The following is a 22,648-nucleotide window of genomic DNA, read 5'->3' as shown; positions in this document are numbered from 1 at the left end:
CTCTTATCTTCCACTGGGTCCCCCCAGGGCTGTGTTCTCTCCCCTCTCTTATGTGTTTTATACACAAATGAATGCCAAACCCATCAGGAACGGCGCCACATTACTAAATTTGCGGTTGTTCTGTCATTGTGTCCCTCCTCAGCAGTGACGACTCCGAACATGGTCCTGTAGTCAATGATTTTACTGATTGGTGTAAATCCTCGCTTTTAAACATTAATGTGGCTAAAACAAAAGCGATGTACATTGACTTCAGAAGAAATCCCACTGTTATTTCCCCGGTTGTAATGGACAACCAACCAGTTAAACTAGTGCAACTGTACAAAGATCTTGGGTCTGTGATCGACAGTAAACTGTGCTTCTAGCCCCAAGTTGATGCTGTGTGTATAAAGCACATCAGCGCATGCACTTTCACCGTAAGCTTTACAGTTTTAGTGTTGATACTGTTTTTGTGAAAATGTTTTACTCCTGTTCTATCTGCTGGCACGGGTCACTTTCTATTAAAAAGAAAAATTGCATATAAGGTATTGTGAAGGTGTGCAGAAAAATTGCGGGCACACCCTTAGATGACCTACATGACCTGTTTAAGGCCAGATCCTTGAAGAAAGTGAGAGCCATCCTGGCTGATCCGAGTCATCCCTTGTGGAGTGAATTCAAGCTGCTTCCATCCGGGCGCAGATATAGTCTGCCGTGATGCAGAACAAATAGATTCAAAAGGTCATTCATTCCAGCTGTTATCCCATTTGTTAATAATATCCTGTAAATTCAAATTTAATTAAGGTTGTAGTCCTATTGTGGTTGTGTTTATTTTTGTTTTTGGTCGTTTGGTGCATATATCATCACTGCTGGCTGCAATCCAAATTGCCCCTTAGGGATAATAAAGTGACCTTGAAGTCAGCATGCATTTCATGTGTCATGGCCTCTGCTGCACCCTTCAGATTCAGATTCAGTCCAAATGATGGATATTAAATAACATCAACATTGATTTCTGTCCGCTCTGAAAAAGCCCTTATTTTATCAGTCAGGCTTAATTTCATAAAGGCTTTTGCTATAATTTTTTTTCAAGATTATTTTTGGGGGTTTTTTTTGGGATGATTTGGCAACAAAATATTTGGTTCCCTTTCTACCTAATAGTCAACACTTTCCAATTACAAACAACTGTGCCTTATCAGTCTTGACATTGCTACCATTAATGCAGGCTTTAAATGCCTTTTAATTCTACATTAGCATCACTAACATTGACAAGGATTTAACCACCAAACACTCTGTGCCACGATACCTCAGCAGCAGCAGCATCCCCATCTTCAACAGGACATTGAGTGACATTGAAATAGACAGATAGTCCGAGGGATGGCAACATAGCATGGCATTAATAGCCCATGCAGCCAGAAAACTCACATTATGATTCACCACTGACCAGGCCAGTGTGCGTCAAGAAAAGCCCAGAGGACTCCGGTCAATCTCTAAAAACTTGCTTAAAATGGAAAGGTCCTATTTATAGCCTGACTTGTTCACAAAAATGTCAGGATACAAATGTTTTTCCTTGACACCGCCAGAAGCAAAACAACCGAGGTAGAAGGAAAATATCAAATTGGAAAGTGGAGAAATTGAAAATCGTACTTGAGCACAAAAGGTTCCTTTCATTCTATACTTTAATCAGAAAAGTTCGGAATAATGTTAACTTTTCTTCAGCTTAGTATGCCAACAAATGTGGCTAAAAGGAGCTGATGTGAGTGTGTATGGTTATTTGAGTGCCCAACTGACTAGGTAGGGATTTTATGTTTGTAGCCATGGACTGTCAAATTAGAAACGTGCTGTACCTGAATGCACTGAATTATATGAGTCTGTACTGTATGTGTGAGGAGATGAAATGAGGAGGCATTTACTACATTGAGTATTTCCACAAGGTGTGTAAGGTCATGAAGTAGTCTCAAGAATGTGAAGGAGCTAGAATTTGACCAATCAATATGGAATAATGTATTTTTAAAAGCAATTGCAGCAACTGATGTAAACCTTGACGCCACTAGAAAGAGAATTACATTTGTATGCAATATGAGATATACTGTTTTTTATTAACTCTCTTCCTTAAACTTTATGAACTATTCTCAGAAGTCACATTAGGATTTGGAACAAAAATACACATTAAATGAGTTGTGTTCTATGTAAAAGATTCATAGGATCTGTCTTTTATCAAAAGTGCCTTGCTGGGATTGTTGCCAAGAGATTTAATCTGGACATCAATTAGATCAAACAGATTCTAGATGTCCTGGAGAGTCAGCCAAGGGGTATTTATGTCCTTTTTGAGGGAAAAGCTATTTGACCAAGCTCTGCCAACAATTTAACCTCTGCTTGTTAAATATTTATTCTCACTTATTTCCCAGCAGGGATGTATTGATTTGTACTCTTTTAGGAGTGCCATTGTTCACATAATCATTTTGTCAGCATATCAAATTCTGCCTGAAGTGGATACTAGCCGTTATCTAGTTTCACTAATGCTAGTGTTTTTGATACCCAGAGGGCTGTGCCACTGTCTTAATTGGCTGTGGTATCATGTAAACAAAGTTCAGATAAGAACGGAACGTGCAAAAAGAAAAGTCTGAGGTGAAACATGCCGACAATGACACACAATGACTCTGTACATCTGACGGATTAAGCTCTTTTGTTAGTCCATGTCCTATTTTAAAGCACTCACTGCTTTCTCATCACACACACACACACACACACACACACACACACACACACACACACACACACACACACACACACATCCTTTTACATTTATACTTATTGGTGTAATCCTCTCATTTTGCTCTCAGGCTCTGCCCATTTTAAACCCTTTCACAATCCAAAGATCAGGAGACACTTCTTCACTCCTCTGACTGTAGATGCCTAATTTCCGACTGTCTTTTCCTCCACCCCTCTTGCCTCTCTCTCTCTCTCTCTCTCTCTCTCTCTCTCTCTCTCTCTCTCTCTCTCTCTAGAAGTGTGACTGTCTGCTTAGCCTGGAAGCCTATTCAGCCGACCAGAAGCGCCGCGTGTGTCAGTGCCTGAAGGACAACATTGACAAGCAGCTCCAGCTTCACAGGAGGGAGCCTTCCCTTCCACATTTTGAGCAGGTATGCTACATTGACACGCAGATCTAGGATCATTTCCAATTTCATTTGAAGCCAAAGATGAATCAGTAAACACATGAACACATGGGAATGCATATATTTGTACATGCCCCCATCACAGATACCCTGTGAAAACCACACACTTCCTAGCATATATGTACACTTTCCCTGCAGCTCACAGTGCCATCGTTATTTCCACTTAGCTCTTACATTTCTGTGGGCAGGTTTAATGCTGCATTTATCCAACTGCATTGGGATAGTTGCACTGCGTCAGCTGCTTTAGTTCAGTGCAATTTAAGTCCTGCTTGGCTCTGTTTAGGTATGCCAAAAGTGGCATATATACACTACCGTTCAAAAGTTTGGGGTCACCCAAACAATTTTGTGTTTTCTGACAATTCACACGTTTATTCACCACCATATACGTTGTGAAATGATAGAAAATAGAGTCAAGACAGGACAAGGTTAGAAATATGATTTGTATTTGAAATAAGATTTTTTTACATCAAACTTTGCTTTCGTCAAAGAATCCCCATTTGCACAATTACAGCATTGCAGACCTTTGGCATCTAGCTGTTATTTGTTGAGGTGATCTGAGAAATTGAACCCCACGCTTCCAGAAGCAGCTCCCACAAGTTGGATTGGTTGGATGGGCACTTCTTGCGTACCATACTGTCAAGCTGCTCCACAACAGCTCAATGGTTCAGATCTGTGACTGCGCTGGCCACTCATTACCGATAGAATACCAGCTGCCTGCTTCTGCTCTGCTCAAATAGTTCTTGCACAATTTGGAGTGTGTTTAGGGTCATTGTCTTGTTGTAGGATGAAATTGGCTCCAACAAGCGCTGTCCACTGGGATGGCATGGCGTTGCAAAATGGAGTGATAGCCTTCCTTATTCATCCCTTTTACCCTGTACAAATCTCCCATCTTACCAGCCACCAAAGCAACCCCAGACCATCATATTACCTCCACAATGCTTAACAGATGGCGTCAGGCATTCTTCCAGCATCTTTCATTTGTTCTGCGTCCACAAACGTTCTCTTTGTGATCCAAACACCTCAAACTTGGATTCATCCGTCCACAACACTTTTTTCCAGTCTTCCTCTGTCCAATGTCTGTGTTCTTTTGCCCATCTTAATCTTTTTCTTTTATTGGCCAGTCTCAGATATGGCTTTTCTTTGCCACTCTGCCCGAAGCCCAGAATCCCGCAGCCGCCTCTCACTGTAGATGTTGACACTGGTGTTTGCGGGTACTATTTAATGAAGATGCCAGTTGGGGACCTGTGAGGAATCTGTTTCTCCAAACTAAGACTCTAATGTACTTATCTCTTGCTCAGTTGTGCAACGCGGCCTCCCACTTCTTTTTCTACTCTGGTTAGCCTGTTTGTGCTGTCCTCGAAGGGAGTAGTACACACCGTTGTAGGAAATCTTCAATTTCTTAGCAATGTCTTGCATGGATAGCCTTCTTTCTAGGACAGAATAGACTGTCGAGTTTCAGATGAAAGTTCTCTTTTTCTGGCCATTTTGGAGCGTTTAATTGACCCCACAAATGTGTGCTCCAGAAACTCAATCTGCTCAAAGGAAGGTCAGTTTTGTAGCTTCTGAACGACCTAAACTGTTTTCAGATGTGTGAACATGATTGCAAACAAGGGTTTTCTAATCATCAATTAGCCTTCTGAGCCAATGAGCGAACACATTGTACTATTAGAACACTGGAGTTATAGTTGCTGGAAATGGGCCTCTATACACCTATGTAGATATTGCACCAGGCAAGAACACCAAAACACCCAGACATTTGCAGCTAGAATAGTCATTTACCACATTCGCAATGTATAGAGGTGATATTTCTCTCAAAGTTAAGACTAGTTTTAAAGTTCTCTTCATGAAAAGTACAGTGCTTTTCCTCTAAAATAAGGACCTTCAATGTGACCCCAAACTTTTGATCGGTAGTGTGTATATATATATATAATAATATATATATTATATTATAATTACACACACACAGTGATGGGAATAAGTGTTACTTTTTTCAGTACGAGTAATCTAATTGATTACTCTTCCCATCTAATAACGCTGTTACCATTATTGCTGAAAATGCGGCACGTTAATTGAAGCTGACTCGACCAACTACTCTCTGAGCCGAGAGGCATAGATTTTTTTTTTCTGGTTATGAGCGTGCACGAGACAACGCATAAATGCTGACGCTTGGCTGAGATTGAGTAAAATTTCATGGTAAGCCAATGAGGTGTAGAGTTGGGCTGGTGTTTTAAAAAGCACACACAGTCGGACACACAATAAACACAGCAGAGTCAGTCAACGAGAGACAGGTATTGCACTATAAATCAAGGAAGGGGAAACTTTTCCTGCTAAAGATTTCCACCGTGGTCAAAAACATAGGGATACACTTTGTTTCTCCTCACTATGACTCTAGAGTGGCTACTTGCTCCGCAAGCTAATTGCTGTCTCTCTCACACGTCTCACTCTCTCTATCACCCCCACCACCACACACACACACACACAAACCACACACACACACACCACACACAACACCACAACCAAACACACACAACACACACAACACCAACACACACACACACACACACACACACACACACACCACACACACACACACACCACACACACACACACACACACCACAACACACGCCGGCTCGACGTACACACCAGCTCATAGTGGTGATCGGCTTGCTTGTGCAAATTTTGTTGTTTTTTTAATTGAAAACAACATTGGTATAACCTACTGTAGTGTTCAATTTTCACATTAACATTCTCCTTGGAGGAAATACATCTCTCACACAGTGTAACTAGCTATCCGGTTGGTGTTGTAGTTTTTCTAACGTCACTACTGGTTGAAACAGCACTGTAAAAAACTACAAAATTTGCTTGGCCAAAAGAACGTTACCTTGCAATAAAAAAATGTGACTGTGAAGATATGTTTGCGTTAATAACGCTGTTTAACTGACATTATTATATACATATATATATATATATATATATATATATATATACTATAGTGGTGTGATAGCAGTGATGAATAAAAACTACCAATTAAGATGTATTATTTCTATAAATTATTCAGTGTGATTTCATTTGGATAACTGCCTGCTTACTGCCTGCTTGTACCAAACATAATGCTATGACAGAGAACCAAAACAGTACATTTAGAAATCAAAACGGTGAGCCGAAAGCCGAGGGACACTGCACAGTTGGTGACTCACTACTACCACATTAAACAAATTACTGATTTCAGCTGCTCTTCTGACAATTACCTTTGTAGACCTGTTTACTTTCGTTGCATTGAAATGGATAAAATGAAAGCAGTCAGATGTCCCCTATTTGTAATGTAGCACAATGGCGGTGCTTGGGGCTGTTATGGATGCACTGTTCTGATCTTTAAGTGCTCCGGTCACTTGAGTGCCCCTGATTAAGAGGTGGCTGCTGGGGAGCTGTTAATGACATGACTGTGGCCCAATTTAGTAATTTTAGGATATCTTTGGAAACGTACTCATATTTACATACTGTATGTACATATTTACTGTATATATATATATATATATAATATTATATATACTGTATTATACACACACACACACACACACACACACCTTGTCAGGTTTTCTCATGCCTATTTAGGGACTTTATAGTAAGCTGTTTGCGGAGTTCTTTTAAAAAACCTTGGACCAATAAATACCTTCATGTTGAACATATCAGTTTGAAGTGTAGTTTGCATTTAATGGTCTAGATTTTTTATTTTGTTTTATTTGCCCTTAATTTTTTCTTGATTTTGGATTAACAGCAGATTCCTTCATGTCATAAATTTCAAAGTAGTCCCCCAGTTTATTTGAGTTTAGCTGAAGGTGAGTAAAAGAGATAAATAGCCTGTGTATAGATTCCACACCTGTTGTTCATTAGGGGTTCATTTCATTAGCACATTAAGAGAAGGGACAAGCCGACAGTCTTTCATGCTTTTTCTCTCTCTGCGTGAACGTGTATTCATACGCGTCCATATGTGTGTGTATTTTTTGCCCCTATACTGTATTTTCTTCCAAAACTTCAGGATGAGACCTGATCACTTAGAAGTGTAAGTGAGTCAGAACTTGGCCCATTTTTTAATATTTTTCCATATTTAAACTTTTTTAGGAACATGTGTGATTTTTCCCTAAGAATTCACATATTTAACCACTGTTTCAAAGATAAGATATTAAGAGCTTCTAAACAACATTTTACTGCTACAGTGTTTTTCTGCAGGAATGGGTTTACACATGTTTAATGTTTCACAGCACACAATGGACTATTCCTGTTGGCTTTCCTTTCCTCTTTCCTCCCTTGATCATTGTCAATTATGTATATGCGGATTAATGAAACACACTGCAGTGTTCATTTGTTCCAATACAAAACAGTTTAGAAGCCCACCAAGTCACGTAAGGTAACGCCATTTATTCTATTTCTATTGACGGAACCAGTGTATTGATTGACTGAACCAGTGTCTGATTGATTTAAATATGGTAAACTGCCCTGAATGATTGCATTTCCAGATTTTAATTAGAATTTCCATGGCCCATGTTAACACTTTCTCTGTAACTGGTAACTATTATGCTTATTAAAGCTTTAGTTGTTTACTTTAATAAGAAAGGAAACTAAAGCTTTTTGTCATCTCACAGGAGGTTACTGCCTGCTGAACAGACCAGCCATGCTCCACCAGCTCTTTTTTTTTTTGCGGGGGGGGGGGCAATATTTGATAGATGATTCCCAGCCCACAAATCGTATCCTACAGATTCAAGAAAAAATCTTAGTTTGGTACAGATCCTCGCAAATACACCATAATCATTTTAATTTTAATTTTAATATTTTCAATGAAAATTAGAATAATTATGCAAAAATAAGCAATCCCTCCAATATCCTGAATCATATACCAATCCGGATCAGTCCAAATAATTGCAAATATATATATTTTTCTCATTCTGTGCAGCCCTAATACATTCATGAATAAAAATAGGCATATTGCATACCTGAGTTTTGAATAATTTACAATCGCGTATTTCCTGAATTATAATATCTCAGTCTGTTAAAGCTCAGTTGTCGTCTGTCCTTTCATTTCTCTTTTAGCTTTTAGTTGTTTTTGTTTAATTTCCCTTTTTCTGTGAAAACCCTGTCCCAGTATCACCAGACAACAATAACTACTTCTAAAATAAAATTAAAATACATTAGACCTATAAAAACATATCTCCTACCTTTTACCTGGCTGGAAATTTACTAACAATATTGTACCGAAATCTGTGACCCATCAGAAGTGTTACTATAAGCTGCCGTAAATCATTCTGCGACTTTGCGAGAAAAATCTGACACAGGCAAAGGCATTAATAAAAAAGTATTAAAAAAATAGCTTCCTTTTTACTGATAGTCTTGTTTGCTGTCACAGGTCATTTATTAGAACCTTTCACTGCAATCTTGTATAAGTTGAAATCTGATTGGTGTCCTGAAGGCAAGGTCATACATGCTTATTATAACATTTTACATCTTGACATTTAGTTCACTTTTTGATTGTATTTCTCCAGAGTATCTAAGGTCAAATAGTTTGTATTCAGTCAGTCCAAATGTGTTTAATTATATGCAAATCTCTTTGTCAATAGAGATTGCCTTTGTATTATTGTATCTGATCTAGGAGCCTTAAAAACCAAAGTATCCTTAGGTATTTTCACATTTGCAAAAGAAAGGAGGACACATTCCTATAGATAGTGTAGACACATGTGGGCCATGTCCTTGCAGACGGCCACTGCATTAATAAATACATCTAAAAAAGGACGTTAATATCTGAATCAGTAAAACCAATATTGCTAAATATGCAGCAATGTCCCCCTTCATAGATTATAATGATAAACTTGCATCTTGATTCAAGGTTCAATTCCACTAAGGTTTGTAAGATGTTAATTAATCTCAGAGAATGTTCCAACAATTCACCATGAGGATTTTTTCCTTTGTAGTGCTTAAATAACTTAATTTTTTGCCCCATTTTTAAAGCTGATGTCAGCACGAGGCAACTTACTGAATAGAGTGTATATTTTGATGCACTAGGTTCCCTGTGGTGTTGATGAATTGCAGCAAAGGAGATTTAGAAAATTATCCACACATACTCCTTGGCCAGAAACTGTATTTGGTCCTCTCATGCACAAAGCTAAGTAAATCCAAACTTTGTAAGCAATGCACTTTACTCAAGATTATCTTCAAGTGTGCCGAGAGGGCAGAATCCACTCCAAGGGAAACACGCATTCCTGTAGATATCACACCCTATCTCCACTGACGTTGTTTTCCCAATAAATGGGGTTACTTACCGTCACAGTATGTTTGTCTGCAGCTACCCAAGTTCCTCTATTCCCTGAACGCTTTGAATACTAACCCTTTTGAAAATTTGGATATGGCCTTTTTTCCTTTAATACTTCTATCCACTTGTCTCCTCTGTGAGTGGGGCATGATGGAGTTTGCCATTTCTTATTGTATGAAGCTTCATTTAAAGTCACGCAGAAGTTAAAAGAGGCTTTTGGGTGAATGTTTTATGAAGACTAACTTCATCACATTGTTAATAACTGATGCCTCTCTTTCTCTCTGATTGTTTCACTCTGTCAGCAGTGCAACAATGTTAAAAAAAGACAAAAGCCAGAAATCTTGGTGTAGTCATGACTCAGACCTGAACTTTAACAGCCCATTAACACATTACAAAGTCAGCCTACTATCACCTTAAGAATATATCAGGGTTAAAGGACTTATGTGTCAACATGATTGGAAAACTTGTCCATGCCTTTATCTTCAGTAGACTTGACTACTGTACGGGGTCTTTACAGGTCTCCCTAAAAAATCAATCAGACAGCTGCAGCTGATTCAGAACGCTGCTGCTCGAGTCCTCACTAAGACCAAGAGATGCGATCCCTCACTTCTCAGTTCTGAAGTCTTTACACGTGGCTCCTGTGTCTCAAAGAATTGATTTCAAAGACTCTTGCTAGTTTTATAAATCACTTCACGGTTTTAGGTCCAAAATATATTGCTGATCTGCTACTACACTATGAACCACCCAGACCTCTCAGGTCATCTGGGACAGGTCTGCTTTCTGTCCCCGAGTCAGAACTAAACAGGTTGAAGCAGTCTTTCAGTTTTCTAGCTCCTCATATCTGTAATAAACTCCCAGAACCTGTAGATCCGCTGCTACTCTCATTCTTTTAAATCAAGGCTGAAGACCTTCTATTTGATGCTGCCTTTCTTTAAATGACTAATCATTTCTTTAAATTTCTTATGCTGCACTGTAACTTTTATTTCTTTGTTTTATGTTTCTCTTTGTTTTTAACTGTCCTATTCATGTGTTTCTACCGGTTTTTAATGCTTGTGATTTTTTAACTGTTTTTACCTTGTGTTTTATCTGTTTAACTGATTTGTGTCAAGGCACTTTGAAATTGCTTGTTGCTGACAATGTGCTATACAAATAAAGCTGCCTTGCCTTGCCTTGCCTTGCCATTGTGAATAATAAGAGAATAGTCTGACATGAAGCTATGGATACCAAAAATCTTGGAGCAAAGTGATCCATGATTGGCAAGTCCTGATTAATGCAAAATGTTCATTTACGTTACACTTATTTTAGATTTTATTTTCACTTTGTTGATTTTGGTAAAGTATTCAAACTCATTCAGATTGAGTTGTCAACTTGACTTGTTTTGTACAAGTCAATACCATCTATAATACCAGACTATAACCGCAGCATTGTCCTCATACTCTGTTTACATTTTGTAATCACTTTGTTCAATATCTATTTATTTTGCATCAGATATGTCCGACTGTGGCTTACATCCTTTAGGGGCTTAGTGCGGGTCGGGACAATGCTCACCATAGCCTTTTAGTTTTTTAGCCGTCAAAGTAAAATCGGAACATAAAAATGTTTTTGATGTGTCAAGACGTTTTAATCAGAATCAGAACGTTTTTACCTGTGGATCAATCAACACAATGCTCAGTATACAGTATATAAACCAATGTATAATACATATTGGAACCTTTTTATTTGTTCCTAACCTCAAGTACAGAACCAAACCTTATCCTTGTCGCCTGGTACCCCACGCCGTTATAAGCCTGTGAGCTCTTTCCTTGGAAAACTACTGGTACATTCTTGCTTGTCCATTCTTGACCACTCATTAGCCGCTAAGTCTGCTGGAAAATAAAGCACACACCCCGCCCTCAACTGGGAATTAAGGCAGGACTGCCATTTTGAAAATGGCAGCCCGCACTTAAATTACACACAGTTAGCATCTGACTTAGCACTGCTGGCACTCCTAGTCTGAGTCAGAAGAGAAAAGCAAACTATCTGCAGTACAATTTGGCATAAATCTATATGAGTGCATGCACTGAAAAAGCTGGCTGCTGCTAATGAACAAACTGTGGTGTAGGGGTTTGGAGGCAGCTTGTTCTGTTCTCCTGGCTGTCCTCTTTCAAAATGTATAGAATCAGTTTAAGCTGCTGAAGTGGTTATAATACAGCCTTGTTCATGTTGGTTAAGCAGTATGTAGTATGACAAGGACCCTATTTCTTTACCTCTCTTTTTTTATTCTTTCTCTTTTACTTATTAAAGTTTTGATGATGATTAAAGAAAGTGTGGTCTCTCCTCCTCTCCTCTTTCATTCTACCATGTCTCTCCACCGTAGGCAACTCGATCATATACATGAAGCACTGAAAGATAGGAACTGTCAGTGAATATGCATTTTTTGAGCAGCATATCTCACTACAGGCAGCACCTGAACTTTAAAGCAGCAACACAATAACACAGAAAACTAGCTGCTGGTTTCCACAGGATTTATCAGAAACCCATTCTGTGTATGAAATGTTGACGGCCACCATACCTGCAGCGTCTTGACACATATCAACTTGTCATGATGTGCTGCTGTCCTGCTGTATTACCTATCATTGCATGTCAACTCTTTAAGAATAGCAGCACATTTACCACATTCAGTCCCCTGACTGCACATGCAGGCTAATGTACCTTGCCTGCTTCTTCAGACTGTGACACTTCTGTATGTTGTTGGCGTCAATTGACGTTTAAGACACCATTAAAGCATTGTTACGATTTCGTCATCGATTTTGAGCAGCAGTACCATAATGTCAATGGTCAAAGATTCCTTAAAAATTGTTTTTTTCCAACATGGGTTCTCAATGGGAGATTGGAATGTACAGTTTCCGACAGAGACTGAAGGTAATTGCTTCAATATCTAATACCTCTTTGTAGCAAGTAGAATGATAAAGCAAAGTCCCTTTAAGTGTACTTATTTCAGAGTATAGCTAATGGTGTACACAGCGGTAATGTAGAGTTGAATGTGTGCTGAATCAGAATGAGATTATTGTTTGATGTGTTTTTGGCATGCCCCGGCAGACAGCAGAGGAAGCATGTGAGAGTGATGGTCTGATGATGCACAGTATGTTGAGACGAGCACGGTACCGTCATGGTTTTTTAACCTCATGAGCTAAGAGAGACAGCTTCACTGGGTTTACAGTAGGAGGCAGCAAGTGGCACAGATAGGAGATAAATGCCCAATGAGGATAGGAGTGAGCAGCGAATGAAGGCTGCTACATACCTGTCTCTTATCATTTCAAGGGGAATTACAACCAGTTTTAATTACAAACATTTCCATGGTACATGCAAACAAAGGAACCTAGTGAAAGTCTTTTTGCACCCTTCTTGCATGATCAAACCACTCGTTGATACTACAGTCGAACACAAGGGCATAAAGTATCTTATATAAATCAAGATTGGCAACATCTGTACCGTAGACACACGTGATTAACATTTCTCCTCGCTCTCCTTGTTTCTTCTGCAACAGACACATACTTTCCCCTTCATTGTCTCTAATTAGACACGGATGATTCCATTTGTCTTGTCTTTGCTCGTCTCTTTCTCTACACACTGGCACATACACACAACACACAGTACTCTGCATGCTATTTGACATGGGACTACCAATTAGCATAACTGAGCAGGTATGAGGACCAAGCTGAAACATTTCATGTATTGTCATATCATAGTCAAGTTATTGTCTATTCTATCACGATTTTCTGCTTTTGAGAAGGTGCTTTAATGGCAACAGAGCAGTCCGCTGGTTATAGAGATCATCTTTCAAGATCTATCTAAGCGTACCAGAATTGCTTCAGTTCAAGTCTGACTTTTGCATAGAAAGTGTAAAGTTTTGGAGTAAGTGTTGCATGGAAGCCATGTTGTCATTAGGAGGATATCCATTCCACCAACGGCCATAGTGCCTTTTTAGTTATTTTGTGTGTGTGAGTGACAGAAGATGAAGTGACAGCACTATCTCAAACTTTCTTTGCAGACTCTTGAAAATATAAGAAACACCGGTGTCCTTCGACATAACACTACTGCATATGTGGATGCAGATGTAGTAATTTGAGAGCATATATACCTATGTTGTGCAATTTCCTCATTCTACAGTACATATTATTGAGGCTGTAGTTGAGCAAAAAAAGAAACCTATCTGATCTTATGTGTTTTTGTATCTCTTCTTTGGGTTGTTTTCCACAGAGACCTCAGTTCTTTACATTTTTTTAATTTATTTCAGCCATTAAGTGCAACTAGCCATCTTCAATCTTTAGTCTCTCTTTATCACTGTCTTGTTCTCTCTAACTCTACCTCTCCCCTCTCTCCTCATCAGTTTACACACACTTTCACACTATTCATTGGGGTCTGTAGTGTAGGATTCATGTAATTCATTTGTGTAACATTCATGATTTTCCTTTGATGGAGTTGTGTTTAGCTTTATTTTAGCTCACCTTCACTATTCATAACTGTGTTATATAATGCAAATAGCATCAAGCATAGGAGCTTGCACACTTGGTCCTGAAAAGGTACAGCCATACATGAAATCCATTCCCTGTCAAATTTATAATGGGCATTCTTTAGTCAAAAGATAACGTTTGCTCCCCTGAGCATGCACGGACCTCGGAAATATTTTCTTTGCAATAGCAGGGTCTTTTTAATTTCTTTTACATTTTTGATTAATAAAGTGTTGTGCTGTTGTCCTGCCTGTATTACCTAGCATTGATGACAGTAGAGAACTTTACAGTGATTAGATAAGGCCCGATGAATAGCTTACAACGGCTCCCCTTAGGTCGATGCAGACATGTCATTGTAACGAGTGTGTGTGTTGTGTGTGTGTCTGTGTATGTCTTTAGTGTGTAAAGACATGGCCCGTAACATCCTGCTCTTTGATAGGTTTTGATTCAGTGTTTTGATTTGCGAAGGAGCAACTTCTAAAAATAGCTGTAGAGGAAGATGTGTGAGAGAGAGAGGAAAAGAGAGAATGAGTGAGGAGATAAGATAGAGGTTGTTGACTGCTTTGGTCTTCAGAGAGTTAATTGCATTTGATCTTTCCATCACTTTCTCTTACATTTTCTGTACTTTACTTTTTTACAATCCTCCTTTCACTCTCACACTTTTGTCTCACTCGCGATTCCAAAGTCTTCATTTCTCATCCTTCACTTAATCCCTCTTTACCTCTCTCTCTCTCTCTCTCCTCTCCCCTCCTCTCTCTCGCTCCTTCCTCCTCCTCTCTCTCTCTCTCTCTCTCTCTCACTCTCTTTCTCTCTGCTCTCTCTCCTTCCTGTCTTTTGCACACACGTTAAACGTGCATTATTACCGAGCTGAGGAGAAGCTGGGACTTGCAGCACAACACCCGACAAGACAGAAGAACAAGAGGATCACTACACATCCAGACAACGGACAGAAACAAAGATCACATATGGTCCACATTGTATTAGCACCCTGTCTCTATTCGCGCCCAACACATGCTCTGTCAGTGATGTATTTGTGGAACTGTGCCTTCTTTGTCGCACTCTGGGACACAAACCAAAAAACCCACACACAAACACACTAAGCGTCCAGATGCCTGTGTCTAAGGTAAGTACTGTTATCTTTTGTACTGGTCAACTGAGAGCCTTTTCTGGAGACTTCTGGTGGCGTCTCTATAGTTGAGATCCGTATTATTGTCTTTGTGTTTGCATGATTATTACTTCAATATGGTAAAGTAAATTTGACAGTGTATGTTGTGTCTGCGTAAGTAGTGCTATTAGCCCGCTGCGATAACAACTGTTCTATAATGCTGTGTGAGGTGAAGTCCCAAATGTTTTTTACATTAGTCACATTTATTTCACATTGCACCGTAATTGATTTTCTCTTGACTTTGACATGTTCTTTGTTTTTGTTATCTGATTCCAGTAAGCATGAATATCTCTACTCTTTTCTGAATTACTATTCATGTACCAGTCATTCCATTTTTTTTCATGTGCAGGATTGAGACAGACGTTTGGTGTTTGGTGTTCGTTCTGGTGTGAATTGTTCTTTAGTGAATTGAGGCTCATATGCTCCACAGGCAGATGTTAAAGCACTTGTGGCAAACCTTTTGAGGTCATGTTTTTTTTGCCCTTTCCGTAATCATATTGACCTGTTACCTGTATACCATCTGTCAGGATTGATTTTTTGTAAGTGGACCCAAGCTCAGAACATAGACAGTAATCTAGAAATGAAGTTTAACGGTTTATTGTAGAGGGGTAAGAGGCCTGAGAGCTGGAGAGTGGAGCCGGGAACCTCAGCAGATGGCCTAGGACAGAGCCCTCATAGAGTGGAGAACGGTAGGGCCGATGTGCGAGCAGGTCTGTGGGCAACCAGGAGTAGGGGCACCTCTTGAAGTAGCCCGGGATCTTGAGGGGAACCTTTACAGAAGTGAGGAACCTCTTGTGCCCTGCACCATTGTTTCTTTTTCTAAATTGCTGTCACAGCATTTCTGTGCTGTATCGAAGCATTTGTATTAAAGACGTGCATCACCAACTAGTAGGGGGTTCATGATATAGTGCCTTAGATCTTGAGTACAGGTTCAGAAAAAACAGCTGAGAAGTTCTTGCGGCAACTTCCCCAATGTTAGATTTGTCCCACAACACAGGGCATACTGCACAGGCATCAACACGGACGTTGCTGCAGTGTTCATATTTTACATACACTCACCTAAGGATTATTAGGAACACCTGTTCATATTTCTCATTAATGCAATTATCTAATCAACCAATCACATGGCATTTGCTGCTTCAAATGCATTTAGGGGTTGTTTCCTGGTCAAACAATCTCCTGAACTCTCAAACTGAATGTCGAATGGGAAAAAAAAGGTGATTTAAGCAGTTTTGGGCGTGGCATGGTTGTTTGTGCAGACGGGCTGCAGTCTGGAATTCAGAAAGAATGGGACGACTGATTTAAGCATGAGTGAAGATGCAACTTTGACTGAAATAAACCACTCGTTACAACCGAGATATGCACAAAGAGCATTTGTGAAGCCACAACCTGCACAACCTAGGCGGTATGGGCTACAACAGCATAAGCCCCACGGCGTACCACTCATCTCCACCACAAATTGGAAAAAAGGCTAAATTTGGGGCAAGAGCTCACCAAATTGGACAGTTGTGAGAGCTGACAAAAAGTTGCCTGGTCGTATGGAGATCTCGATTTCTGTTGAGACAGTTCGAGATATGGTGACAGAAATATGAGTCCATCATGCCTTGTTATCACTGTGGGAGGTCTGGTGGTGGGGGTAGTAATGGTGTGGGGGATGTTTTTCTCCTGGGGGGGGGCAGCACTTTAGCGCCCCTTAGTGCCATTGAATGTTTCAGCACCTTTTGAATCAATGCCCAACGTAGAATTAGGCAGTTCTGACGGCGAAGGGGGTCCAAACCGACAGTATTATGATGGTTTTCGTGGCTAATACGCCTATAGGTGATGTATACTGCTACATGCTGTGCTGGTCAGAGAAACCTGTAGTCTTGGTGCCGGTGTTTTATTATTTCTCCCTTTCGGATTTGCTTGTTTGATTGTGGCTTGGTGTAGAGCCGATATTGGTGATTTTGGCTGACACCCTCTAAAATGCATTCCTCCCCTGTTAAATTTGCTTCCTTCTACTTTCAGGGAGACTTGTAATATTGTTAGCAGTGTTTGTTAATTTCTGGCGATGTGGTCAGGTGTCTGCTGGGTCGCATGTTGGCCATCTCATCAGGATTGTTTGGGCAAGTGGACGCCAAGCGTCAGACCCCATATCAGTACAAGATGGCGATGAAGTGCGATGTTACTGGGGGTAGATGTGATGTTGAATAGAGAGGGGTTACTGAGGGCCACAGCAGGAGGAAGAGAAGTGGATGGGAGAGCGGAAGAGGGCGGAATGGCAGCAGGAAGCAGCGTAGTGATCGGGGTCCAGTGCAGGCGACTGGGCAGATGTGGCAGACGGCAAACAGAAGCCTAGGCAGCACAGGGAACAAACCTGACACAGGAAAAACTCTAAATCTACGATCTAAGTAGCTAAAGATACTACAGCTAGGCTACCACTGTATCTGGCACCCGGGTGGGAAATAGGTTGAATATGTTGTGAGATGATGCTACTGTTTGCAGGGAGAGAATGTGTGTGGTGGGCAGGGTGCAGGTAGGTACTAAATACAGCAGCAGACGCGACAAAAACCATGTCTCCATAAGAGAAGAAGCTGGGTAGACATCTCTCCTTTCCTGCCTCAGCCTCATCTATCCCTTCCCTCAATCTTTTCCTCGATCTTAATCAATCGTAGACATTGTCGGAGCCATCCCTTTGCTGCGCCACACACACCCACACACACACACACACCGACACACACAGCACCACCACCGCAACACGTCACCCACAACGACACACTACCCATATTTTACGGCACACAGAGTGGGGAGACATTGGATGCATGACCTAGGACATTGAAGACATTGAATGAGGTAGTAGGGAACACAGGAAACCAACAATGAGAGTAGACAGGCAGCAACCTGGCTTGACACCATGCTCTGTTATTGTGTTGGACATTAACCTCTTTATACAGGGTATTGTCATGTGATGGATTAGTCGTTGACATGAGGCAACTGGGTTAAAGAGACAGAGGTGTCTTTGTCCCCGGCCTTTCATTGTCAAATGTTCCTGTCACACTGAAGAGATAAAACACGTTTTCCCTGAATGTATAGAGAGGCTCTACAGATAACAGAGTGAGAGAAAGATAACAGTGAGAGAAAGGTTAGAGAATGAGAGATAGCGAGAGAAACACGCCTGTGGTTCAATTACTCATGTCATGGTACAGCAGGGTTTACATTTGTTGTATTCTAACTAGAGGCAGCAGACAGGTTTTCTGTCATTTCAATAAGTAGCAACATTTTTAGGCTCAATTTCCAGAAAAGAAAATACTTAATGGCAAATAATAGGATGACAATATAGAAATATAGTAGAATCATGATGACAAATGGCATATCTTGTCCATTATGTTTATTTGAGGAGACGTTACGTTCTTCCTCATCACACAGTTGGATGGTTTTCACCTCTGCCTTATATTTAGTCTCTTCAGTCGTTACGTCAAATGCTTTCAGAAGTCAATGATTTATATGCAAATTCTCTTTCGCATGCTCTTTGTGCATTTTCATGTGATTACCATATTTTTCTGGGGGGGGGGAGCCAACATTTTTGTGAGTTTTCTCACAGATGTTTTATGTATAATATCAAGTAATTGGTGCCGACCTGTTTAACTTTTATTGAGTTAATTGATGACCGACTCTTACAACCTCTGCTGCATTAATACTTTAAACGGTATCTTTAGAATAGAAAGACCGAATATACAGTATTTCTGTAGTTTTAAGAAAAGAACAGTAAAAGTATTCAAATCGGCATTGAAAACGCTTCTTTCGATTTTAGGTCTTGTTGTTCTTTGATCATCCTTGTTTCCTTGTTTAAAATGTTTAACTTGTTTTATCTTGATTGCTCAAATAATAGTATGAGCTGGCTTGTGTAAAGGAACAGTAAACTAATGGGCTCCTATAGGTGGCAATTGTGCGTATTCTAGTCTTTTCCCTTGTCTGCGTGAAGTCCAATGCTGCCTTAGCCTGGCATTAGTGAAAGTGTGCTAACATTTCCGCATCCATTTTGCAGGGTCAATGAAATCCTACTGTCTCTGTCCTCGTTGAGGCATTGTTTCGAAAAAGGTAGGCAAATGGTGCAATCGATGGTCATCCCCACCCAAATCCCCAAGGATCATTGTAGCAGGCCATGACTACAGTAAATCAATAACATCATATCTGTGACTATAGCTCATACAATACATATATTGTGACGCTACACACAACAACAATGAAAAACTATGCATTTAACACTACTACCTAGCAAGGCTTTAGAAAGGCTATCATTAAGTTGATTTTCTTTGCTCAGCAATGAATCTTGTAAAGTTTTATCTGTGTTTATTCTATGTACAGGACTTGCTACATGGTTTGTATTTCCAAATAAAAATCAGCGAAGAGACTATTTATGAATGCCAGGAATTAGAAATTTAAGAAGACCTAATTTTAGAAATATGGCTACAAACCAGAAGTATAGTGATGTTCTCGCCATCGGCAGTTAGACAAACTTTTACATGCTCATACTTTTAAACACACAGAATGACTCTCTCAGTGTTTGTGGTGTCTAGCTAAAAAACAGTGCCATTATAAACTGTGAGGGCTTTCCTTTTACTTTTTAAATAGCCTCCTGCTTTGTGTATGTTTACTCTATTACTTTATAGTCTGCTGTGTGTCGTGTCAGACACATGTATTTGTACTCAAATGTGTATTCCACATATTTGTGTGTGTGTTTAGCCAATGGTTATGTGTCGCCATTGTGTACTTTGATGCATCCTGTGGGACGCTTGTTCTGTCATTGGGCATTTATGTCTTACACCACAAAGAATAAAAGGGGAGGCAGGCCAATGGAGCCCAAATGTCAGACAGACAACATGGACAACATGCACACGACATCACACACTAGCCCACACACACACATCACCACACACACACAGCACAACCTACACCCACGACACACACCTCGCACTACCCAGCACATCTGCAATCATAGAGAGTACGCTTAATATGTTGGGTGAATATACGGCACAAGCACATATTAAGCATATATTCTCTCTGAGGTGGATGTGCTGCTGCAGTTGTCTCTTCTCATTATTCCATCTCCTCCTCTTTCCTTCATACTTGTTATTGTGGCATCTGGTAGTCTACCTCTTAGGGCCTGCTTGGGCATTTTCTCTCCCTCTGCCTCGGTCTCTCTGCATCTTCTTCCTTGCCTCATCTCTCTCGCTCTCTTTCTCTCTCTGCTTTCTCGTCCCATTCCCTGTCTTTCCCTTCTCTCTCTCATCTCTTCGCTCTTTGTGTACTGTCCTGTTCAGTTGGTCCTAGCCCACACTGGCACAGAACATACACACAATCCAGCCCAGGCTATTCGCGGCAGCTGTTCAAGACACTGCAGCAATAACAGTTTGACAGAGTAGTAAGACTACTTAAATGGGGATGTGTGAAGTGGGCTGTACTGCCGTAAGTGGATTGTAACCATAACGAACTTCTCTTGCAAAAAAAAAAAAGGTAGTGTTTATTTATCCATCAATTTATTTCATCATCAGTATAGAGTTAGCATTTTATTTTGTGGAGTTGAATGTATCATGTAATTGATTTTGGTTGTGCTTTTGCCTTTTGCCTAGGGGATAAAAAGATCTTTTAGAATATTCATGCAGTTTGTTTGGCAGTTACTGATATTGTTGGTCTGCTGGGGGCAGGAGTGGTTTAGGTCATGCATGAGATAGAATAAGCGGATAATGGGAGGAAAGATAGGAAAAGCAATATAAGCTCATTTTGGCAGTCAAGGCTCTGGCACGGCTGCACATGATGGCTTTGGGTGTCATGTCATACGCTATTTTTATTCTTTAACAGTCACTCTATTTCTACCTAGCTTGCTTTCTGTTGTTTGTTTGTTGGTTTAAATGTACATCTTACTTTATGTCTTTGGTTTATTCTGTCTCTCATCACTTTGTTCGCAACTTAGCTTTAGCTTTCTGCTCAGCTTTAATATCTGTCTGTAATAATCGCCCTCTCTATCCTATCACTCAGTAAACAAGAGGGCTGTGGACAGTATTCTCTGACACAGATTGTTATACTTCCCCTGTTTTGTGGCTTTTTCTTCGTCAATGTTCTTCTCCTGGCTGTAATGTGCCCGTGCGCTGAGTTTAACCGGCTCAACACGACTAACGCCACCGCTGCTCCAAACGATGAAATCGGGAGACTGAGTTAGGAGAAAGGGGGATAAAAAACAAAATAAATAGCATGTCAGAAGTCGGGCAAGCTGAACGTGACGAGAGAGTGAGGCAAATAGAGGGGGCGCATAGGAGGAAAACAACAACATGGAAGCATACATCTGGGGTAAATGGGCTTTTCTCTTTTCACATTAGAGTGAATTGGTGTTTTTTTTTCTTTTTCTTAAAGAAAGAAAAGAGAGTGATTCAGATTAATTTGTGCAGGGGTTTGTAGTTTGTGTTGGTGGCCGCATTGATACAAAAAGGGAAATGATTGATAACCACAATGTTTGAGCAAATGTTCTCTTTGTTTGAATGTATGTGGGTTATAAGATATATGGATGTTTTTGAAGATGTTTTATTAATAGAGAGAGAAAGCATGGGTAAACACTCCTTTCCTCTCGGCCTCCATCTGTCCTTCCCTTCAATCTTTCCCTCATCATTTAATCAATCGTAGACAGTGTCATGACCCATCGCCTTTGCTGGCGCCACCAGGCACCACACACACCACATCACACCCACACAGCACGACACGCACACAAATCGGATTTCATCAGTGGGTGTTAGGCGTAGCTATTCCCGTTAACAAATGATATTTTTTTTAAATTTGTTAAAGCAAGAAAAAAAAAAATATCTAATGGTCGCCTCATAGTCTATATCCCTTTGGCTTTGCGTTCAATCTTTCCAGATTGGCTCCGGTGCTGGGTGCAGGGAAATCTGCAAGGATTCTTGTATTTTCCGTTCCTTCCGCTTTTCTGTGTTCGGTTGAATTATGAGGACTATTGTTTACTGGCTCCTCAATCTCTGCATGGTAAATGAGGACAGCTATTGCTTCAGGGACAATCTTTCGCTATATGAGTTTTCTTCTATCGCCTAGACTATTTGCAGCGGCTCTGTGTGGAGTTTGGCACCAGCCGGCTCAATGGGTGATTCTGATTGTGTAAAAGCAATGCCTAGTAAACTAGAGTATCCGTTTTCCTCTCATCCAATTAAATGTAGAGTAGCCAGATTCTTTTCCCGCTCGGCTTTGAGGAGGGTCTTGGCAATTGAGACCGAGCATCACATCACAAAAGCACCGCTTTGTTTGTCGTATCATGCGCATCAGCATAACAGCAAGAATGTATGAGCACATAAAGGATCATCAAAGATGGATGCATCTTCGCTCTCTGTTCTCCGGCTCTCGAGATCTTCATCTCTGCCCTCGTCCCTCATCTTCTGCTCACATCTCAGTCGTTTGCTCTCCAGATCTATCTTCCTCTCTCATGCTCCTGTCTCGTGCAATCTCCACACACCGACCATTACACAGCAGCACACACACCACACACACACAACACACACACACGTCACCAT

The 22,648-nt window shown here is 40.4% G+C and overlaps 1 protein-coding gene across 6 annotated transcripts in view; it reads left to right on the top strand.

Annotated features, from left to right (window-relative positions):
• Positions 1–22,648, top strand: part of rgs3a (regulator of G protein signaling 3a) — a 192,821-nt gene that overhangs the window by 81,786 nt on the left and 88,387 nt on the right. For all 6 annotated transcript variants that reach the window (XM_032539756.1, XM_032539755.1, XM_032539758.1 and 3 more), the window contains one exon: positions 2,979–3,113. In XM_032539756.1, the coding sequence (XP_032395647.1) occupies positions 2,979–3,113 (135 nt within the window). The remainder of the gene's footprint in view (positions 1–2,978; positions 3,114–22,648) is intronic.

The sequence above is a fragment of the Etheostoma spectabile genome, chromosome 16, assembly GCF_008692095.1.
Source record: "Etheostoma spectabile isolate EspeVRDwgs_2016 chromosome 16, UIUC_Espe_1.0, whole genome shotgun sequence".
Classification (NCBI taxonomy): domain Eukaryota; kingdom Metazoa; phylum Chordata; class Actinopteri; order Perciformes; family Percidae; genus Etheostoma; species Etheostoma spectabile.
Note: the sequence above shows the minus strand (reverse complement) of the source record. Positions and strands in the feature narration are given on the sequence as shown.